Here is a 24,987-nt window from a genome sequence, read left to right on the forward strand (position 1 = left end):
GGAAACATGACACTTACTTGCCCTAAGAACAGTGTTACGAGTGAAAGTCCAGGGCACATTCCAATATTTGAAGCCTTTGTGGTGAGGTGCACTGAACGAATTTATTGTTGGTCTAAAGAAAATCAAACAATTTCATTGTTGTAGTGAACACAGGAAACTAATAATTCACAGCTTAATTATGTTTCCTCATCTAAAATAGAACTTCACTATGTGCTTTTAACAGAAACAAAAGAATAGGATGATCTGCCTAGACAGACGTTTTTCTCCCCTAATTTAAAATTTTCCCTCATTTCCCTAAATTTAAGATTGAGGCATGTTTTAGTGATAACACGTATCACCGAAACAGCAAAACACTGTGTATGTCAGGATGATAGGAAATCTTATAATGACATTTTACCAGAACTTCATGAAATCAATAATTATTTCTATGATAGAACTAACATCTGATATAAATATTGTCAAAATTTATTTATAAACCAGTATAAATACAACTAAAATATTTACTATTCACTGCATACACTAGACTTGTAACATTTTCCCCGTGACTCTGAGCACAAATTAAGGCAGAAAGGACATCTGGGATTTGTTTGAGAGTTATTTGGATGACGTGAGATAAAATAGAAAAATTCAAAAACCCAGTTACCTTTACTACTAAGAGTTCAACTATTCTTTCCATGAGCTCCTGTCAGTATTAACTTCAGTTGGAGAAATTTCCTTGTCATAAAATATATATTCTCATCAATATCCACTGTCATTAACTTTTGTTTTCTCTATATTTGATCAACCAACAGAACTCTCTATGGTGAGGAAGATGTTCAATATTGAAATGCATGCAGAATATGAATGTTGGGAGATTAAAATAATGCTTGTCTGAGTTCATCTGTACTAAATGTGTCAAATGCATTCTTGACATCACAGATAAGATTTCTTTTTAAATGTTGTCAATTACTACATTCATTTTATGTCAATTTTAGGTTAAATTTATAATTTAATGAACTTCAATGAACTTTAATCCCAACTTTATTAATATGTGGCATCTGGAAATTAAGAAGTAAATAGTTGACATTTCTGATTGAAAATGCTAAGATTCTCTTTTAACTCTCACTCACAAAACAGATTTTGAAAATTTTACCTTACCCTATGATTTTTTAATTGAAAAATATTCTATCAACTTTATTTGTAAAACAAAACAAAACTGCATTTTCTCTCCTGTTCTAATTTATAAATACCTTAAATACAATTTCCTCAAAGTCTAACATAATTAAATCATTCCATTTATACCACAAATAAAAACAACCTGCAAATCAGAAAAGTAAGAAATTATTTTTGTATAAAGAAAATAGACTTTGCATTCTCACTAAAATGAATTTGTATGCCACTTTACATGTCATGAAATGGGATAGACAGATATATTGAAAATTGAACTAACAGTTGGATGATTGATAAGTAGGTAGATATGCACAAGGGTATTTGAGTTTGTTCCTTAGGCAAAATAAGCTATTCTTGCTCCAAATATTTATTAGTGAACATTCTTCTCTCATTTCTTCTAAATAACTCCCACCCACTAGTTATAAATCTGAAGTTTTCTATGCTGATTTTTCATTTTATTTACATTGAAACACTGTGATTTGCACCAGAAAAGTTATATTTGACTTTCTTTTGAAACTGGAAAAAAACTTAAGGGAACTCTAAGAGAAGAAACAGATAAAGTTGAAACTTCAATTCATTTCACACATGGTGACAATGTTAAATTGGTTTATTAATTAAAAATAACAATCAATTCAATGATGGGTAAAGTACCAGTTTTGACACTTTAACTTGTTACTATAAAGTAAGCCCTAATCATTTTCAGTAATCAAATTCCAAAATTAATAAAAATATTCCCTGTCCGTATCCTACGAAATAGTCATAGAGCAACATAGAAACACATACCAAGCTTTTGATGTTCAGACATTTTTATTTCTAAAGATTTCATTTTTAGGTTTTAATTAATTGTGTGTATTTATTTAGGTTGGATACCCAATTGTTGCTCCCAACAGGCCAGATGGGGGTATTGGATTTAGCTGAAATTCTAGTTACAGATAATATTGAAACACACAAAGTAGGTGTTGGACCCGAACTCTGGTCCTTGGCAAGAAGAGTATGAACTTTAACTGCTGAGGATTTTTCTAGCACCTATATTATATTTTTTGAGATTTTAATTATGATAAGGAAATAATGGCTAATAAGTCAATTGCTTAGTATTTTACACTAAGACATAGACAATATCACATAATTAAATATAGAAATACTTTTGTATTAAAAATGAAGTTGTTTTAAGAAGCAACTGAGAAGAAATCATTTCTTAGCAAGGTAGATTCTTAACTTGTACATTCAAGTAATATGTACATGACACTGAAAATTATTCTTCCTAGCTATTAGGAATTTCACATTCTCCTTGCTCATCAGTACCACAAACTTACAGGATGTGTGGATCTCAAATACAAGAAAAGAAACAGATTTTTCATAAGATTCAGTGATCATGTCTATAATCATATATTTAGTGAGAGCAGCAGTCCAGATAAATCTTTTGCATCAATTTCTGTAGATTTCATGTCTCACACATAAAATGTGCCAGAAAGCTATGTACTTTCAATGATTATAACAATATGATTGATTTTAAATAACCAAATACACATGAACTACAATCATCATGAAAGTTACACAAAGCATAGATTTAAACAGCACACTTACTGGGATTTATACCAGACAATAGAGATGTGTGCTAGTGGCATCTGTTAGCAATTACCTTTCCTAAAGGGTTCTAGAAAGCAATCTATGGAAATAAATCTTTCCAAAAGTGTTTTCAAGCTATAGTTTACAACGCTTAGTGCACTGTGAAATTATAGGTGTGTCAGGGTTCAAGAGCTTGATGGATGCTAGAGACATTCTCTTAGACAGTGCTTAGTTTTTCTAACAATTATTAATACATTCCAAAGATCTACTAACACAACAGATGACTCAACATATGTTATTATACTTACTACTCACTATAAACAGGAAATACATGCTTTTATTCATCTCATTTCAAAAAGGAAGACAATGAATCAGAGTTTAAACAAACTAAAATGTTAACTAAATTATACATCGCTATGAGATTCCTGATCTTACACAGTTTTATAGTCTGGTCTATTAAGCTGGTCTACTCTAACCAGAAAAAATATTAGAATCAGAGGAATTGAGAAGACTTTAGAATATTTAGTTCTTAAAGCAAAACAAAACTAATAGAAAAATGTACTTTCAAAGAGAATCAGAGCAGTGAAAGAAAGAGACTTAATCTAAATTTAATTCTTCTTGTCTAGAGTTGATCTTACAATCTGATTTGCAGTATAATGGTTCACACTGCATTACCTGTGTTAGCATCAAAGAAAAAAATTCAGCCCTTTGAAACATTCATAACATGGATCCCCTATTCCTTCTGAGCACATTAAATCATTTATATTTAATAGATTACTGAATGATTTTTAGTGCCAGCAAGACACAATTGAAAGTTAACTAAGCATGAAAACATGGTATACCTAAAAGACACATCAAGTAGAATATGTCAAGTGAAGAGCCATAATCCCCAGCTGTTCAGCTCGCAAACTCCAAACGTATATATCAAAAACCACTCAATGATAACTTCATTCATATGTTAGTAACTGGGAGCAGAGACACTAGCTTTCAAATTTCTCATTTATATTTCTTTTAAAAAATAGAAATAAAATAGGTAAACCTACATTGTGAAATCATGCTGGCATTACATACTTCTGTCCTGTCCTTTCCTCACCAGCTTGTCATCATTGTCTTTATGACTGTGTCTTTAAAGTGCTGTTACCCTTACCTTATTTGTATTCACTGCTGTAATGACCCAGACACATTGTGCATTGCTGTCATACTGGAATGGAAAGTTGGGAGACGTAAAGGTGCCACTCGGTCCTTGAAGATTAGAGCCACACGTCTTCACTGAAAGAGAAATTGAAATTTCAAACATAGGTATACACCCTGTGTAAAAATCACAGTAATCAAATATCTTTCAGTGGATGCTAAGTTCAAAATTGCACAATTATGACAGCATTGAAATGCATATTATGATACTCTAATGTTATATATTGAAATTAGAGTGCTTGTTGCATTCTGAAATTTGAAAACTTGAGAGTTTGTACATGAGTTGAAAAGTAGTTATAAATAAAAGTATAAAATATATTGAAATACATAGTATATGGAAATTGCACTGTTTTCACAGGCCAAGGATCACAACTTTGATACATTAAATGTTGCAAGGATTTGTGAATGTAAGTGTGATGTAAGATAACTGTCTTCTGCATGTAAATTTCTCAGATAGAAAGAGGTATATTTACCTATAATTATCTTAATACAAATTCATGAAGGGAAAGAAGCAAAGCCTTGGATTGATTGAGTAATTTGAAAAGAATTTCTTTGCCACTAAATAAGTATCTAAGGACTGCAAATAACTGTTGGAAAACATCAATATTAAATTGAGTCATTTGTATTTTTTTTTTTGCCCAGAGTTAGGCCACTAAGACATAAGAAAGGCTATGCAAGTAATTTTAATGGATTTACAGAGAAAGTGGTAATATTTTTTCAATTTTCTACCCCTTTCTTCTTAATGAAATGCTAGTCAAAACACGAAGTTTTTTTTTTTTTTAATTTCCTTCCTGAACCACAAAGTTCAGCAGTGCTAATAACTGTGATGTGTATTCCTTTGAGTTAAAATTCCCGCATGTTATACTTTTCTATCTTGTCAAAAATAATCAATTATCTTTTTAAGTGAGCTTCAACTCAGCATGCATCTTCATATACACTTATGTTTTTACAGAGTTATGAGCATTGTCATGTTGAAGATCAAGTTTTTGTATTTCTTAACATTCACATGATAAGGCCATAGTCATTCTTCTAGGAAACAGCACAGGGGCATTGACACTAATTTTTTCCATGACATGGATGTTCATGTTGCAGTTGGTAACCTAAAATTGTCGGCATCATCTTTTCCATTTATTTGAAGTCCTAAGTAAATTTTCTTCCCCACAGTCTCCTAGGAATTTGATAAACATTTAATTAAGATGACTTTTATACAACATTCTTTAACTCATACCCATACTTCACTCTTTGCTGTAAACACTGCCACAGTCCTGTATGGAACTGGTACTTGAATGCATGTGATTTCCTGGTTTACTTCTTCTTCATGCTGGGGACTTCTATATCACTTCTCCTAGACTAAATGAAGAGTAGCTTATCTATGCTATACACCTCAGTTTCTCTCTTCACTGAAGTATCCTCTGTGCTATTATACTATCTAAATGTATGCTTGATTACCTTACTATATGCATAAAAAATTTTGTAGCTGTTCCTTATAGAATGAGTTTGAAAGTACCTAACATAATATCCAAATGATTGCTGTAGATTTCCTTTCCAGTATCATGCTCAGATATTGTTCATTTTCACACACTTTACTTGTGCTAATATTGGCTCTTATTCTTTCTGGAACATGCCATACCGAAATTTCTAGCTAGTCATGGTACTCTCAATTCTAAAATATTTCTTCTCTAGTTGACCTGCAGAAATTATACCCACTTGAGCAAATCCTGTCTAATATCTATTTACTGTCTATGAAAAGGATTCTCAATTTCTCCACTTCTGAAATAGACTGTATTCTTCATAGAGCATGACATGAATAGGACATCTATAAAAGTGCTCAGTTACTAGTGACCTGATAGACTGTGTGGCTACAAAGTCTCTGAGAACAAGAGATTGGTGTAAGTGATACTTTCTATATATCAATTCTCTGACAAAATTGATTTCTTTCTTGCATGGGTGGGGAGTTCAAGGCAGATTTTCTCTGTAGCTCTGGCTGTCCTGGAACTCACTCAGTAGACCAGACAGGCCTCAAACTCAGACTTGCACCTGTCTCTGCCTCCAAATTGGTAGGATTAAAAGTGTGAGCCTCCACAGCCTGGCTCAAAATTCATTTTCTAAAATGCACATGCAATTATAAGCTTCTAAAGGAAGCCTATTTATCATATCTGATAGTTGCTCATACTTTTCTTGGTACAGGTAATTTGCTAAATGAAGAAATACACAAGACCTTTGGTATAGCTTTGAAGCAAATCTTAAAACCAATGTGCTGTGGGATAATGCCCTTGTAAACTGGTTTTAATAAAATGCTCAGTAGCTGGGCAGGAAGTATAGGTGGGATAAACAGACAAGGAGAATTCTGGGAAGAGGAAGGGCTGAGTCAGGAGTCGCCAGCCAGACATAGAAGAGGCAAGATATGAAGGCAGAACTGAGAAAAGGTGCCAAGCCAGGTGGCTAAACATAGATAAGAATTATGGGTTAATTTAAGTGTAAAAGCTAGTTAGCAATAAGCCTGACCTAATGGCCATACAGTTTGTAATTAATATAAGCCTCTGTGTATTTATTGGGGTCTGAGCAGCTGTGGACCAGGCAGGACACAGGAAAACTTTTGGCTACACCAATGCTCCATTCATTCCAGTGAAGACTCCCTGTGAATCTATAGGCTACTGTTGAAAGGCTCCCTGTGAATATATAGGCTACTCTTTTAGTTTTTTCTTTTCATTTAAAGGTATATAAGGAGCGGTAATGAAATGACAAGTAAAACTAACTCTGAGTGTTTGGGTCATACCTGCTGCCACTCAACCTTTTGTTTCGTGAACATGTATGTGGTTTTCCCTCTTTCTGCTCCTGTGTACACGTGTGTGTTTGTGCACATGTATATGTGTTCCTATTTGGAAAAACTGAGCAAATTCTAGTCACATTTCTTTGGAACAAAGTAGATTTCTAGGTCCGTGCATGAACATCACTTTTTCACAAATTCAATAGTGCCAAAGCTTGATCAAAATATTACACATGTTAACAGTCTTTCACTATGAAAATACAGCAAGATTTCTTCATCCGTGAATGGGAAACAGGAAGATCTCAAAGAGACCTGATGTGTGAGGAAAGTTGTACCCATTGACTCAAAGCAATTGACAAAACATGTGATGTAATTGAATAGAGAAATGACTTAATACTTGAGATTTTTGTGCTTGGCTATGGTCACATGCTGGCTATTTGGTTCTTATTTTCAGTTGTAAGAATGTTATCGTACCAACATGAAGATTTGGAGATGATCTCTGATCTCCATGCAGTTCCCTACTATTTGTGCTTAGGTTTGTATTATTACTGCAAGATGAGACTAGAAGAAAGATTAGTCACTGTATGTGTTTTAAAACATAAATGGCTGGTAAGAATTCTGCCCCTCGCAAGTGGCTCATTCCTTTATTTCCAACACTATGGAGGCAGAGACAGGTGAATCTCAGAGTTCAAAACCAGCCTGGACAATATAATGAATTCCAAGACAGCCAGAGATTCACAGTGAAAACCTGTCTTGAAAAATCAAAAAATAAAATAAAATAAATGGACCCAAACTGTTCTCTAAAGTTAATTCAGTATTCTGTCACAATGCCGTATAAAATAACACCTTGAAATATGACTAAAATAATATCATTTACTTATCTTTCATGCTGACAACTATTCTACTCTGTTTTTATTTGTAATTCTCTTCATCATTAGTATGGCTTACTACAGTTTTTGTTTTGTTTTGTTTTGTTTTTTTTGTTGCTTCTAGTAATTTTGCTTGGCTTTTTTTTGAGACAGGGTTTCTCTGTATAGCTTTTCGCCTTTCCTGGAACTCGCTTTGGAGACCAGGCTAGCCTCAAACTCACAGAGATCCGCCTGCCCCTGCCTCCTGAGTGCTGGGATTAAAGGCGTGTGCCACCACTGCCCGGCTGCTTGGCTTTTTACTTGCACCCTTTCTTTGACTCCAACTCTTCCCTATTGGTTCAGAGGGGCTTCTTGTCTATCAAACAGGAAATATTGTTATGCTTTTTCACTTCTTATTTTTCAGATAAGGATTGAAGAAGTTGACCCAGACCCAGAAAGGCAAATATAGTATGCATTATCTTTTATGTGGATAAGCTGTTATAACAGTGATAAAACCACAGAGGTTAGGTATATAGCAAAGAGCTAGAAGGTACAGATAGATTTTGTTAGCAAGATGAAAGGGGACAGGAACAAGAGGATTAACTGTGAGGAGGAGGGGGGGAAAGGAGAAAGGAGGAATATGGGGTAAAACAGCTACAATTAAGGGCCATTTGAGAAGTAATAAGGTGACATCATACAGTAGAAGATTCCTGAAATATATACATATATGAAAGTTATCTAAATGAAATCACCAACTGGATATCTCTTGTCATCAAAATGAAGCTTCTAACACTGTGATTGGGTTACAGATCATTGAGTTATTGGCAAAAAGTGTCCTATGTGAATTCCCCCACCAAAAAACAGACCATTGCTAAGGCTATAGATTGTTCCCAAAACAAACTAACAGCAAACCCTGTTGCTGAAGATGACACCTACACAACCCATTGAATCTGGCGAAGTCCCATTGGTGCCTACATAGAGCCTTCATCCTTATGTGCTAATGTCTTTTGTATAGGAAGATAATCCACATGCTCCCAAAATAGAAATGTAAACACCAAGCCAGCCAAAACCCTTTAATCTACAATAGTATCCTGACTGCAAGTTTTTTTTTATAATAGCCAGAAACTGGAAACAATCTAGATGTCAGTCAACCAAAGGATGGACAAAGAATATGTAGAACATTAACACAATGGAGTACTACTCAGTTGTTAAAAAAATTTACATCATGAAATGTGCAGTCAAATGGATACAAGTAGGAAAAAAAACCATCCTGAGTGAGGTAATCCATATGAAGAAAGATAAATATGGTATATATTCACTTATAAAAAGATATTAGCTGTTAAGTGAATGGTAATCAAGCTACAATCTACAGACCCAGAGGGCTTAGGTAAAGAGAAAGGCTCAGGGGTGGGGTGCACATGGATCTGCCTGGGAAGAGGAAATACAATAGATTTTGTGGATGAACTGGGGACAGACAGGGGTGGGAGAGGGAAGAATCAAGTGGGAATGTAGAGGGAGAAAGTGCAAGTAGAGATGACTAGAATTGCGGCATTTGGAGAGCAGTGTGGAAATATAGTACAGTGGGAACTTTCTGCGTCTATAAGGGTGACTCAAGTGAAGATTCCTAGTAATGGATAATATGGCATCTGAACTGGCCATATTCTGTAGTCAGGCAAAGCTTCCACTGGTGGACTGTGGTTGTGTTCAGTTGAGTTGTTGGCCAAGATGGTCCAATGGAGATACCCCAAACCACCCAAAATTATTTTAGGGTAGAGGTTCACTTTTCAAAAACTGACAATTGGGGCTCCATTGCAGAGAACCTGCATGGAGCCTTCACTCCCGTGTTCCAGTCTCCTTTTTTTTTTTCAGGAAGATACTTTACAGGCTATCCAAAGAGATACCTGGACACCATCCCAGCCCCAAAACCTTTGACCTACAATCTATCTGCAAGAAGCACTAGGGAAATGGTGGCACAGAACTTGTGGAACTGAATGTATGGTTTAACTTGATGGCATTCCAATAGAGGGAACATATGCACAACACTGCCTGGATGGTCAGGGACAGGAGACTGGATAGCCCAGAGACCTTGGGTAGAACAAAACACGACTGGCCAAAAAAAAGAGGAAATTATTCCTTAATGATATTCTGCTACACCCATAGATTGGTGCCTTGTCCAGTTGTCATCAGAGAGGCTTCCTTTAGCAGAAGGTGGGTGCAGGTACAGAGACCACATCCTGACATTATGTTGAGAGGCTAAATTGGTGTTCTCCATGGGTCCCTCCTCTAAGTGCTTGGGGAACCCCATGGAAAATGGGGAGGAAAAAAATGTAGGAGTCAGAGGGGATGGAGGACATCAGGAGAACATGGCCCACAGAATCAACTAAGCAGGGCTCACATGGGCTTACATGAGAAACAAAAACCCCGGGTCTGCAAGGGTCTGCACTGAGTCCTGTGGATGATTGATTGATAAATAAAGTGCTGATTGGCCAGTAGCCAGGCAGGAAGTATAGGCGGGACAAGGAGAGAGGAGAATTCTGGGAAGTAGAAAGCTGAATCAGGAGATGCTACTAGCTGCCGCCACCATGAGTAGCAACATGTAAGAGACTGGTAAGCCATGAGCCATGTGGCAAGGTATAGATTTATAAAAATGGGTTAATTTAAGATGTAAGAACTAGGTAGCAAGAAGCCTGAGCCATTAGGCCAAACAGTGTAAGTAATATAAGCATCTGTGTGTTTATTTTATGAATGGGCTATGGGACTACAGGGGCTTGGCAGGACCCAGAGAGAAACTCTCCAGGTACAGAGTCCTCTGAGTATGTGTTAAGTCTGTTAGCTTGGTATTTTGTGGGACTCCTAATAGTGAGAGAGGTTGTGTCTCTTTTGCCTGCTCTTGGGACTCTTTTCCTCCAAATTGATTCTCCTTGTCCAGTTAGGGATTTTGCCTTGTCTTTGGTATCTTGCTTTATTGTGTTTGGAGGATTGTTGCTTTCTGGAGGAGAAGGAGGGAGAGTGGATCTGGGGGGGACAAGGGAAGTAGGGAGGAACTGGGAGGAGTGGAATGAGGGGAAAGTGTGGTTGAGATGCATTGTAAGAGAGAAGAATCTGTTTTCAATAAAAATAATAGAAATACTCTTGGAATAGAATGAAACAATGTTATTAATTACAAAATGCATATGCTAGTATTTATGAAATTAAAACAAAGTTAATTGGAAAAATGGACATTTAGATTACACAATCTGGATTTTACACTGATTTTAGAGAATTTTATGTGATTCAATTAAATGAATCATGAATTTCATATGCATAGATTATTCTAAGTAGTTTTCAATGTATTTGTCTTACTTTATCAGTCTCAAATGGCCTTCAAGAAGGCTAGTTAGAGCAGAAAATTATTTCAAAGAAATATATTAAAAATAAGCTATGAGGAAGAAAAGATGGATGGACATGTAATACTTCAATTTAACCTATCTGCCTCTAGAACAAACTCTTTAGAATATCTTATGTATTAAACATTTATAATAGAACATTATGCAATATAAGTATGTATTTTAGAGCTAAATTATATTGAAGGAGTATTTAGTGCTTTGACACTGAAATATGATGTTATCATCAATAAATATGTTAGGTACTTCATAGCTAATCTGTAAAAGCAACAGGTCCACTGGCAGCACTCTAGACATAACTAACACATAAAGCATGGGTTCATTTAGCCACTATTAAATACAACATTCTATTAGTGAAGGATGAATATGACTTAAATAAAGAAATATACAGAGTGCTGTGTAGATGCAGCTGGCTAAAAGTAATGTTAAAAGTTGTCAATGTCTGCTATACAAATGTCAGTCAATAATTTTACTGATTAAGGATTTAATCATGAAATTTGCAGGTAAAAGGATAGAAAAATACCATGCTGTGTGAGCTAACCCCAACCAAAAAAGAGAAGTATGATATGTGTCCCCTTATATGTGGATATTAGGTATTAAGTCAATAATCAAGCTACCGTCCATAGACACACACACAGCTCTGTATCTACCTATACCTTACTCTGTACTATAGAGTAAGGGAATCAAGGAGAGAGGCAGATAGATGTCCCTAGGAAAGAAATATAGAATACATAGTTATAGATGGATGGGGGGAGGGCACAGGAACAGGAAGAGCAAATGGAGAGGAGGAGGGAAGAAGGGAATGAGGGAGGAAATATGGAGAGAGACAGTTAAAATTAAAGGCCATTTGATGGGTAATATGACAACCTAATACAATAGGAGTTTCCTAAAATATATACATATACGAGAGTGATATAAATAAAATTCCCAAATAGTAGTAGAGACAGAGACCCAATTGGACATACCTTACCACCTAGTGAAGCTTCCAGTACTGGGACTGAGTTATACTTTATTGAGTTATTGGCCAAATGTATCTCATAGAGACCACCAAAAAAAAACCAGGTTTTATTCTCCCAAGAATATAGGTTACTGACCACAAACTAATGGCAAGTCCCCATTGTCAGTGACAACAGCTACACAACTCATTGAATCTGCAAAAATCTGGTGCCTACATAAAGCTTTCATGCCCATGTGCTATTGTGCTAGAGTGTCTTTAACACAGGAAGTTAATCTGCTTGCTACCAAAAGAGAAGTATAAACACAAAGCTAGCCAAAACTCTTTGGTCTACAGTGGTATGCTACCTGCAAGATATGCAAGGGCAGTGGTAGCATAAAATTTGTGGAGGTAACCTACCAGTATCTGATTTGATGGAACCAATCTACAGCACTGCTTGTGTGACCGAGAACCAGAGGCTAGATAATTCAGGGAATTAGAGTAAAACCAAATACTACTCACCTAAAAAAAAAAAGAAGTATCCTGTTCCCTCAGTCATTGGATGAGATTTCTAGCATGACAATTAGGGTGTTTGGCCATCCTATCGCCAGAGTAGGTCAGTTCAGGCTTTCTCTCACCCATTGCCAGTAGTCTATTGTGGAGGTATCTTTGTGGGTTTCTGTGGACCTCTCTAGCACTTTGCTTCTTCCTATTTTCATGTGGTCTTCATTTATCATGGTCTCTTATTTCTTGTTCTCCCTCTCTGTTCTTGATCCAGCTGGGATCTCCCGCTCCCCTAAGCTCTCTTTCCCTGGAACCTTGCCCTTCATTACCCCCACTCATGTCCAGGTTGTTCATGTAGATCTCATCCATTTCTCTGTCATTGGGCAGTCCTTGTGTCTTTCTTAGGGTCCTGTTTTCTAGGTAGCCTCCCTGGAGTTAGGTGGAGCTCCAGGAGTCCAATTGGCGAGAAAGAGGAGGGATTGTATGAGCGAGAATCGTTGAGACCAAGATTGGAAAAAGCACAGGGACAAATAGCCAAACGAAGGGAAACACATGAACTGTGAACCAATAGCTGAGGAGCCCCTAACTGGATTAGGCCCCCTGGATAAGTGAGACAGTTGATTAGCTTGAACTGTTTGGGAAGCATCCAGGCAGTAGGACCGGGACCTGTCCTCAGTGCATGAGCTGACTGTTTGGAACCTGGGGCTTATGCAGGGACACTTTGCTCAGCCTGGAAGGAGGAGACTGGACCTGCCTGAACTGAATCTACCAGGTTGAACTCAATCCCCAGGGGAGTCTTTGCCCTGGAGGAGATGGGAATGTGAGGTGGGCTGGGAGGAAGGTGCGCGGGGGGGGGGGGGGGGGGGGGGGGGAGCGGGAGTGGGGAAGACAAAGGAATCCGTGGCTGATATGTAAAATTAAATTAAATTATAAAATAAAAAAATACAACATAAAAAAGTAGTGATAAAATGACTCTTAATAACACTCTGCTATATTCATAGTTCAATGCCATGCTAAGCCATCATCAGAGAAGCTTTCCACCACAGCAATTGAGAACAAATACAGAGACCCACAGGCAGATTGTATGTATGCAGAAAGTGAGTGACCTTGGAACACTCAGCCCTAAAGTGTATTTCTCCATCAAATTCCTCTTCTCTGGGCTCAGGGAACCCTGGGAAGAGGAGGTGGAAGGAGTGTGGGAGCCAGGCTGATGAAGGACCTTAAGAAAACAAAGCCCTATAAACTGACACTATTAAAGCGCATGTGAACTCACAGCAACTGTGGCTGCATACACAGACTCTGCACCAAGGCCTTTTTGCAGATACTAAGGCATCCAGTTTAGTGTCCTTATGGGATTCCTGAGCATGTGAACAAGTACTTCATCTGATTCTGGTGCCTCTCTTGGGCTCTTTTAATTCTGTTCATTTGTCTTGTCCAGCCCTGAGGTAATTAATATTTTTTGTTTTATCTTATTATGGTTTTATTTTGTAATATTTTGATATTATCCCTTAGGAGCCTGTTTTTTGGATTTTGTTTGTTTTCTAATGAGAAATAGAAAGGGAGTGGATTCGGTTGGGATGGGAGGAAGGGAGGAACTGGGAGGAGTAGAGGGAGGAGAAAACATACCAGGATACATTATGTAAGAAAAAAATCTAATTTCAATTTAAAGAAAAAATTATTCTGGTAGGAGAATTATAATTATGTTTTTATGCATGCAATTTTTTCTTACAGAAACATGAAGTATTTATACTTATCTAATTCTTATGCATTTATACTATATTGTTTAACCTTTTAATACTGGGGCACAGATCTTCCTCTTTTTTATAATTTTATCTTCTTTCTTTTTAGATGTTCATTTTTCCCATAACTATTTCTTAGTTTTGTAAAGTTAGTTTTGTAAAGGTGAAGGCATTACTCTTGAATTTTATTGATATGATATATTATTTGATACAAATACAAACATTTTCCCTGAGGTTCATTTTATAACCTCAAGGAAAAAGGTAAATATAATTATAGTAGAAATACTACAGTGCAGAAATGCATTTGATACACTGGCTCAAAATTCCTTACTTGAATGTTACAATAGAAAGTGAGGATAGTTTCTAACAATGCCAATGAAGATAAAAAATAAATTCATTAAGTAAATATTATCAGCACTATGCTCTAACCAACTGAGTTAAGTGACCAATTATGAGTGTTATTTTGTTCAATAAATTATGAAAAAATTGCCATTAAGTGGATAAATATATGGATGCCCACAACTAGTGGTACTATTCAACATGAACAGAGGGGCTTTTGGACAAAGCTATCAGTTACAGGAAAAGAAATTGATAAGAGCTATAGATTGAAGATTTAGAAAATGTTCCATTATGTGGTAAATGTTTTTTTGCCTATTAATTCCAAGAGACTTAACAACATCTTCTTGGTGAAGTATGTTGTAGTCTATTGAATGTTCTGGTCCATTGTAGAATCACTAATCTTGTGTGTGCTGATCTAAAGGTATGTCTCAGAATTGTGAAAGAAACCTGGTGAGGACCATTTCATTTTTCTGAAGAATAACATTGACTATTTATTTTAAGATATCATTAGGATGAATTCCAAATAGTTTTGTATATCTTCAGCTGTCTCTGAGTTTTCAACTGTGTTTGCACTTGAGCTAATCCATACCATCTGGACCTAGTTCCTTTACTTGTAATCTCAGAAAATTGTACTATGTCATGAATAGTATCTGATAGGTGTGAAATTTTTATGTGATTATTCCATCTGTCTGAGTGACTCTCCCAAAGAAGATCTAAGTTAGTAGATTCAAGAAAGGGTACCCTTAGGGTATGACACAGATAAAGGGCTCTTAGATTTATACATTGTATTTTTTTCTGGGAATTTGGCAGTCTTCCTCTTGTGTCTCTTCAGGAAAAAAATTAAAAGTTCCCTTGTAACCAAGCTCAGATAAGTTTGTACTCAACAAAATTTGTCTGTTTCTGTTGTAACATTTCATGGGACATTATCTGTTAAAAGTAAGATGTAACATAGGATTAGAGATGGTGAAACTGAGATACTTTTAGAGAAATTTAACTACATTACTAAACAAAGAAAAGTAGCATTTTTCCTGTCATATGTATGACCTAGGAGAACAAGGAAGCGAAAATAAAAGTGGACTTACTAAAGCTGTGAAAAGAAAAGTAGACCAGTGTAGGGGGATGAGGGATAATAGAGGGTTGAAGAGGTAATAGAGGGTTGAGAATGATCAAAATTCACGACATGTACACATGGAAGTGTTATAATGAATATCCATTGTATAACAAGAGCATGCAAATAAAGAACTAAAAAAAAATTCCCTCCACATCAACAGATATACTGTAAATATAAAACAAAAAACACTAAAAGTTTTCTTTGAGAAAAAATAGTTCACCTTATTAAAAAAAATATGGTTTCAGTAGAAAATACAAGAGACACAAATCAACTAAATCAGAAAAAAGTCAACTTAACAGAAATCAACTTGAGAAAACAAAATCCTATAAACTGACACTATTAAAGCTCAATCAACTTAAACAGAAAAAAAATTCCAAAGATTCCAGATTTTAAAATTTTCTAGATGAAAGTAAAATACTTTTAACGAAGGAATTAGTAATACAGGGAGGAACATATCCATAATCAAAGAAAATAGTATAGGTTTTAATATTCCACTGTGGTCAGAAAAAGGTTATGGTAAAATAGGTTAAAATGGTATAATATACAAATGAAAATGATTAGTAGGATACAGAGGAATCAGATAACTTTTGAATCATTGTACATTAATTTTATTATTATTTATTTTAAGCAGGCGGGGGATGAGTGTAATCATGGCACACATTCCAAGGTCTGAAGGCACCTTGAACAAGATGATTTCTCTTTCCACAATGAGGGTACTAGGAAGTGAACTCAGATTATTAGGATTGACATGAAACATCTTTATCAATTGACTCTTCTAACAGGCCTTAGATTTCTTCTGTTTATATATATATATAAATTAGAATCATGGAGGAAAAGATAAAAAATATAAGAGTAGACAGCTCTGTAACAGAAGGTCAGATTTCACAGATTGTTGGGTTGAAAGTTATGATTTTGGTTTTTCTTTGTGATATTTGGAAATTAAAGCAAGGACTAGACTACATCACGTTTTATCTATTCCTTCTATCATTATGGTAAAAAAATTAAAAAAAAGAAACCTTCCAATAGTTTTGAAAGTCATATACTGAGATACATGTATTAAGTAGTATGCAGTAAAGTCCTACATTGTACTTTTTTCCATAACCATCTAAATATACATAAATATGCAGACTTAATCATGAATAAAATATTTTTATGTCAGATTTTTGTCTTGGGGGCTTATTTTCTATTAATATTTAAATGTTTTATATAACAATTTAAAAAAATTAGTAAGTTAGAAAAAAAAATCATGGACCCATATGCCTTACCTATTTTGAGTCATGAGAAATAGAAAACCTGAACCGGGCAGTGGTGGCACACGCCTTTAATCCCAGCACTCGGGAGGCAGAGGCAGGCAGATCTTTGTGAGATCAAGGCCAGCCTGGTCTCCCAAGCGAGTTCCAGGAAAGGCACAAAGCTACACAGAGAAACTCTGTCTCAAAAAAAGAAAAAAAAAAGAAATAGAAAATCTGAACAAACCAATAATAAGAAATGGGATAGCATCTGTAATGGAAATGCTCCCATCAAAAGGAAAACCTGCAATAGAAGGCCTCCCTAAGGAGTAAGTACTACAAAGATTTGAAGAGCAGGTAAAGCAATTCTCTTTACATTGTTCAAAACAAGCAGAAGAAAAGGAAGTTCTTCAAAATATATCCCATAAAACTAATGCCACCCTGGTATCCAAACCAGATAAAGACATATAAGATGGCTGTATGTTCTTTTCTTGCTCAACACAAATCAAATAATCCTCAGTGAAAGTCTATTGAACTGAACCTACAAAATATTAAAAAGGGTACTCATCATAAAGTCAAATTTATTTCATAAAGCAAGAAGAGCTTAACATATGAAATCAATACATGTATAATATTAATATTAACAGTACAAAGAACAAAATCATGTGGTGATTTCAGTAAATTCACAAAAGATGAGAATTTGAAAAAATTTGAGATTTTTGTATGATTAAAAATTCTGAAGAGACTAGGTACAGATATACTACATCATAATAAATTAAGGTCTCATAATCATAAATTAGGGTTTCATAATCAAGTCAATAGTTAATATCACTCAAAGTGGATAAAAACAAGAATTATGTCAACATAGTAATGAAATTCTTGGTCAAAGAAATCACAGAAAGGAGAGAAATAAAAGACAGGTAAATTGGAAAAGAAAATGTCAAGCCATCACTACAATACAAAGATTTTATAGATATGCAACTTTAAGTATCACACATTCACACAAATATAACACAATGAACATTAGTGCTGATGAGATAATATCACACACACACAAACACATATACTAACACACACACAGAGACAGACAGACAGATAGGTAGATAGATAAGTAGGTAGGTAGATAGATAGATAGATAGATAGATAGATAGATAGATAGATAGATAGTCAACAATTTCATTTGGTATCTATTCTAATTTCCTTTTTTTTCTGGGATAAACTACTCTGAAACAACAACAACAAAACCTTAGGGGAGCAAGGGTTTATTCCAGGTTGTAGCCCATGTTAGGGAAATAAATGCAACAAGGACCTAAACGAGCTTATTCACAACACACCAATGGTCAAGAGTAAAGAGAAACAAGTGCTTGTTTGCTCACCAGCCTGCTGCTTTCTCCTTTTTTATATAGTTCAGGACTCCTTGCACACCCTGTCTGGGTTTTTCCAAATTAATTAACACTCATGCCATCCCTATTCAGACACGCAAACAGGACAACCTGATCTACACAATTCATGAGTTGAAATTCTCTCTGTAGGTGATTTCAGATTATATTACAGTGACAGTTAGAAAAATGAATCTAGCAATCACAGGCATCAAAATGGATAGAACCAATGGAAGATTGGAGTAGAATAGTGGCTATCAGAGTCTGAGGAGATTTGCAGATCAGTGTAAGAAGAGTTTATTAATGATTATTAATTCATAAGTGATTTAGACACTATGAAGTGATATTGCCCAGATGGGTGAGTATTGATAAAAATTCACTTTTATATTTTAAAAATGTAAAACAAAGGACTCTGAAAGACTTCTCCCTAAAGAAATGATATTTCTAAGACAAACGTGTTTAATCTGACTTAAATCTGATAGGACATTCCCATGTGTGCACATATCACAGGCAACCCCATAAATATATGTAAATTTGTTTCCGTGTGTCAGTTAAAATGTTTTTAATAAAGGAAATAAATATACTTTACAATATATCCCACATAAAAGATGTACTATTTGGTCAAGAAATATGCACACACACACACACACACACACACACACACACACACACACACACACTCTTACACACACACACACTCACACACACAACTTTTATCTGAAGGTGAAAGATTAAGCCTATTTAAGCCAGTGTCTTGGATCACCAATAAGTGTTTCAGCTCTGCATTACTTAATTGGACGTTTTAGTCTCTCTGTCTTCACCAAACCCTGATAAACTGTCACGAGTAAAGAAACAATTAGTGTTAATCTTGAAATACATCTTCGTGATATCTGCATAAGAATAGGAGTCTAATGCGTGTCTGTGCTGAAAGGGAGTGCATAAATAATGAACAGTGATGAAATGAACACAAAGCAGAAACATGGAAACCAAGGAAGACTGTGTTAAAGAAACATAATTAAAATAGCAAGAAGCAGACTACCTAGGATGAGGTAAATCTGATTAAAACCCAATAAATGCAATTTCTCCTAAAGATGACAAATGCTCATATTTTTTAAGGTAAAAATAGTATGTAAATTCATTTTTTCTAACTTAATTGTTAATAGTTTAGCTTTTCCCTAAATGTCTTGTTTATATATATAAACTGTTTGCTTTAATCACATAGAATATGTTATGGAATATCTATTTCTTTTTCATTTAGTTATAGTATTTTATTTACTTATTTCAACACCTATTCAGTCCATACTGGTTCTTAAGGTGCTAGAATGTTCTTGAATGTTTGAGAGTTTGTGATCAGTTTGACTAACCAGCCTCATCCTTCTCCACCTGCCATAGTTATAAGGAAAAAGAAAACACAAAACCGCCAAGTACAGGTTAATTATACAACCATGAGAATGCTACAAAGAAAACACAAGGGACCTTCTCAGTGGTTAGATCTGGGACATTAACTACGTCCCGAGGAGGCCAATTACAAGGCACTCTCCCTCCACAAAATAAATGTTCACAAATGGAAGATACCATAAGGCATGGTACATGGAGGCAAAGTAAGTAAACTATCTGGATTTTAAATAACACTTCAGTGAAATAAAAATTGCATTTAATTCAAATATATGTGGCAATGAAATTATTAACATTTTCTTACAGCTGAATAGCTTGCTTTCATGAATTGCCAGGACACTTTGCTTCCTTTGCTGTGGAAACAATTTTTAGAGTATTTCCAAGTAGTTTTGTGTCTGAAAATATCAAGGTAGTTTTGCTATCCTGTGTTGATTTTACTCATGCTGATGTGTGGAATGACACCTTGATGACATACCAGTCACTACCCCTGAATATGGGAATTTCATTTGGAATATTTTGTGTTTAATAATGAGGAAAATATTTCAAAGTGGCACTGAACATCTTTATAAAGAGAAATACATTAAAAAAGGAAATAAACTAATACATGATTTCTGGATATGGGTTTAATGAAACCATGTTATGAGAAATATTGATTTATGGAAATATCTATTTCTACATGCAAAGAATAATAGTCTTTTTTTAATGTATAACTTTTCTATAAGTTATATGCATGCACACCTTGTACACTGATCACTTTCATCCCCCACCTTCCTCTTACTCTATCCTTCCTCTTTTCCCTCTGCAACTCTCTCACATATTCATGTCTGCGTCGTGTGATCAACCAAAGCTAACCGAGTCTGCCTGTGTGACAGTGGGTTTTGATCTCTGTTGGAGCCTAGTGGACGCAATAGAGAGTACACAACTAAAGCGAGCAAGTCTTCATTTGTCAATTGTTTAGGAGTGAACGGAAGTCCCTCCATTTTTTCTTAACTAATTCTTGAAAGGATTGGATTTGAACAAATGCAGGGAATGAGTTAGTGAGTTAATGATTGCTGTTTTGTAGCCTTTCACACTAATTTTTTGCTCCTCCATATTTCCTGAATCCGCTTCTGAAATGTCTGAGCCCCATAAGGGAATGACTTATTTTCTGCATTTAGACAATCATGAGTCTCTTCATTCACTGTTGTTCTTTATAAGGAAAGTCTTCTCTAATTAACAACGGGATTTATTTTTATCTACAAGTATCAACATAGATATTTAGAAGGCATTTTTTTGCTTATCAGTTTAGTTACCCATCTGAACTACGTTCCCTGCATGAGCCTACTAACTCCCCAGATAAGAATTGTTGAGCAGGATTACAGTTTCAAGCACTGGGTCCCACCCCATGAAGTGTATCTTGAACCTATTCAGAGAGTAGTTGTTTGCTTACTCTTCACCAACTGTTAAACCACTGCTGCATAGGTAGACATTTTTTGATGTCCAAATGGTTGCTTTATTTTCTGTTTTTCTCTACCTTATTCTATAATTTCATAATGTCAATCCCTCTGTCTCCCAACCTGCCTTAACCTTTCTAGCCACAGTTTTTTGTCTCTTTACTTACTTTTGACCTATGTTCTATTATCCCTGTTTACTTAAGCTAACTACTCCCCCCTTTTCCATCCCATCTCTTAAAAAAAATCATTTGAAGGAAGAAACAATATTCTTGTGGAAAAAAAAACAACTGTCATTTTTTTTTCTTTTTAACTTTGTTCATTGAGATTGGTAGAAATGGTGGCATTTTTTTAACAGTTTAAGAAAAAATCTGAATAATCAAAAAGAATTGGAGAATAAAGTCTTAAAAATGTAACTATGACACAAAGAAACCTAGAACCTAAGGATTAGCCCTAAGTATCTGGACACTTGATGAAAAATGAAACTGCATCCATGTTATGCCATTCAAAGAGAAATAAAAAAAATTAGGTGATATTTAGATATTTTCAAATACCATAATAGAGATTAAAATTTTCAGAAATAAAATTTAAGGAACTAATGTTTCATCTTGACATGCTGCCAAGAAAATTAGTTTAATTAAAACTCAAAATTTTAATTTGGTAAAAATGAAAAGTCCATATTTAATTACAAATGAGATGTGTGTTATGCAAGTGTCAAAGTCAAATATTGCATGTTCAGCAATTATTGAAGACTCACCAGAATGCAGCCTTTATACAGCTCAGCCATCCCCCATCTTACCACAAGGGCACTTGCTCAACCATGTTCATTGCAGCTTTATTCATGGTAGCAAGAAACTGGAAACAACCTATATGTTCCTCAACCAATGACTGGATAAAGAAAATGTGGTACATTTACACAATGCAATATTATTCAGCTATTAAAAAGAACGATATCATGAAATTTGCAAGTAAATGGGTGGAACTAGAAAAGAGATCATCTTAAGTGAGGTAACCCAGACCCAGAGAGACAAACATGCTATATACTCACCTACAGTGGACATTAGGTGTTAAGTAAAGTATAATCATGCTACAATCTACAGACTCAGGAGAGGCTAAGTAATAAGCAGGGTTCAAGGTGGGGACACATGGATCTCCCTGGGAAGGGGAAATAGAATAGATTTCATAGGCAGACTGGGGAGGAGAACAGGACGGATTAGACAGAGAGACGGAGGGAAAGAGTACTGGGAGAAATGACTGGAACTGGGGGCGGGGCCATTTGCCAAGCAATGTAGTAACTTAGTGCAGTGGAGACTTCCTGGAATCTATGAGAGTGATCCTAGTGATGTGTCTTCACAATGAGGGATATGAAGCCTAACTGTCCATCTTCTCTAACCAAGCAAGGCTCCTAGCAGTGGAAATGGGATACCAACTCAGCCACAAAACCTTCGAGTTAAGTTCTATCCTGCCAGCTAGAAATCCTGGGGCAATGGGGCCCAGAACTTGTGGGAGTGGGCAACACATGACTGTCTAAATTGAGGTATATGTCATGAGAGGGTTCCCATGCCTGACACTGCCTGGATGGCCCAGAACCAGGAGCAGGAACGGCCGGATACCTAGGATAGAACCAAACACAGCTGGCCAACAAAACAAAAGACAAACAAAAAAAATCAATGAAATGATTCCTAATGATATTCTGTTATACTAATAGGTCGGTGCCTAGCCCAGATGTCATCAGAAAGGCTTCACTCAGAAACTAATGGAAACAGATACAGAGACCCATAGCCAAACGTTAGGCAGAGCCATGGGAACCCCACAGAAGAGGAGAAGGAAGGAGCCAGAAGTGTTGAGATACCCCAAGAACACAGCCCACAGAATCAACTGAGCAAGGCTCATAGGGGCTCACAGAGACGGAAGCAACACACATGGGCCCTGTATGGGTCTGAGCTAGGTCCTCTGCATATACCTCATGGTTGTGTAGCTTGGTGTTCTTGTGGGACTCCTAACAATGTGAATAGGGGGTGTCTCTGATTATTTTCCTGGCCTTAGATACTTTTCCTCCTACTGGGGTGCCCAATCAGCTGTGAAGTGGTGATTTGTGCCCAGTCTTACTGTGTCTTGTTAAGCCATGTTCAGACAAGTGTTTTAATAACAGACAATAAAAATATGAATGTTCATGTAAAACAATTTCAAATCTGACAAGTCAATTAAAACATGTCAGACTAAAAATGTTAAATTATAGAAGGGGTACTTTTGGACTATAAACCATTATTTTAAGATGTGTGACCCATGTGTTTATTTTGATATAGAATAAAAAATAGATAAAAATTTTAATGCCGTAAGAGTAGAAATGTAAATACATGCTGATATTTCAGTTATAAGCTACAATTATGATTAGCAATAATACTTCCTTTGATTTTCAAAGAGATGTTAATTTTTAATGGATTATAGAATAAAAATTATAATTTATTTTAATTCCCAATGATGTTTGTAGGTGTAAAATTTTTATTTGGATAATAATTTTAGAGTCACAGACACCTGCAATTACTGTATAGGTTATTATAAATGTATCCAATTTTCCAGAACACTGTGCTCTTACTTAAATACAATTAATTTATCCAAAGAAAGAAATTAAAATTGGTAAATTACTATTAACTAAAACTCCAGCGTCTTTTTAAATTTGTTAGGTGCTGATTTTAATAACATTTTTTCTTTCAAAACTGCCTTTTATTTTCTGTTAAAAACACCGTATTTGAACTATACATCATTGCTCATTCATTCTTTCCCTACCAATACTTTACATTACTATTTTAACAACTGTCATTTTACTTTTGAATGTACATTTAGTATGAAAATAAATATCCTTAATAAAATCAATGTAAAAGAAAGGTGACAATGAGATTCTGAGCTGGGGCAGCTTGGGGCCAGTCCCCAAGCAAGGCAAAAATCACACCAGTGAGAGTTGACACAAAGTCCTTGGTTATCACCGTCTGTGTCATGGTATAAACACCTTAGCAACACATTTTCACAAATTTTTTTCTCCTGAGACATAGTGACAAAGAGAATCACTACAGGATATTTTAAACTCTGTAGAAGAACACAAGCTTAGCGCTTTAAAGGTCAGTAAACAAAACTGCACTGAGCTTTTCAAGAGGCCCTGGGATCTCCGTATCTGCGGAACTTCTAGAACAATATAAAATGCATGGTTTGAGAAAAATACCGTGGATGTAAGGCCTGGACGCATACCTGCTTTACAAATAGTCACCAGCCTGTCAACATCAACCAATGTGAATGATGAGAAGCACCTCTGCTTCTCTGTTTCTCAGCTGCTCATATTCACGCATTACCACTGTGTTCCTTTGCAGTTCTCAGTGAACAGTTTGGAGCAGGGCTTCCCAGCACCTGCAGTGATTTGGGTTACAGATGGACCTCTTTGCTGTGGAAGGTTCTATTATTTTACAGAAGGCTTGGAGACATCTGTCCCTCTACTCATACATGTTCCTCTCATCTTTAAGCTTCCCTTTCTAGTTATGATAGTCAAATAATGTTCTCTGGGGCAGGAAAATCCATGGTTTCTCTCACAAAAGACCACTGAGCTCTTAGAATCTTGTTTTTCTACTTAATCTGAACAAATTAAAATATATGGTCATTTCCCTTGCTTCCATTAATTATCTATTTGGCCTAGAAATTTGGTAGAAAAAAAATGAGGAATAAGGTAAGTTCATTTCTTGTGGTAGTAAGAACACGATTAATGAGGTTTCTTTGACAATCAAGAAAGATATGTCTTTGTAACAAAACAAATTCAACATTTATTTTCCATTTCTTCTTCATTATTCACCAAAACTCTACTCATGTTTTAGTATTTTGTTGTTGTTAATGATTGTTTTTTTTTTGTTTGTTTGTTTTGGTTTTTTGTTTTTGTCATTTTGGGGGGTTGTTGTTTATTTGTTTTGATATTTTTTTTTCTGGGATGCTAAAAGATTTTAAATCTGAAATTTCCTCCAAAGCCCCAAGTGTTAAAAGTTT

General features: G+C 35.6%; 1 protein-coding gene across 7 annotated transcripts in view; it reads right to left on the reverse strand.

The window, feature by feature from the left end:
* The window catches only part of Csmd3 (CUB and Sushi multiple domains 3), a 1,145,339-nt gene that overhangs the window by 576,250 nt on the left and 544,102 nt on the right, over positions 1-24,987 (reverse strand). For all 7 annotated transcript variants that reach the window (XM_052747788.1, XM_052747786.1, XM_052747792.1 and 4 more), the window contains one exon: positions 3,863-3,984. In XM_052747788.1, coding sequence (XP_052603748.1) covers positions 3,863-3,984 — 122 coding nt within the window. The remainder of the gene's footprint in view (positions 1-3,862; positions 3,985-24,987) is intronic.

This window comes from Peromyscus californicus, unplaced genomic scaffold (genome assembly GCF_007827085.1).
Source record: "Peromyscus californicus insignis strain IS unplaced genomic scaffold, ASM782708v3 Scaffold_20__1_contigs__length_68692818, whole genome shotgun sequence".
Lineage (NCBI taxonomy): Eukaryota > Metazoa > Chordata > Mammalia > Rodentia > Cricetidae > Peromyscus > Peromyscus californicus.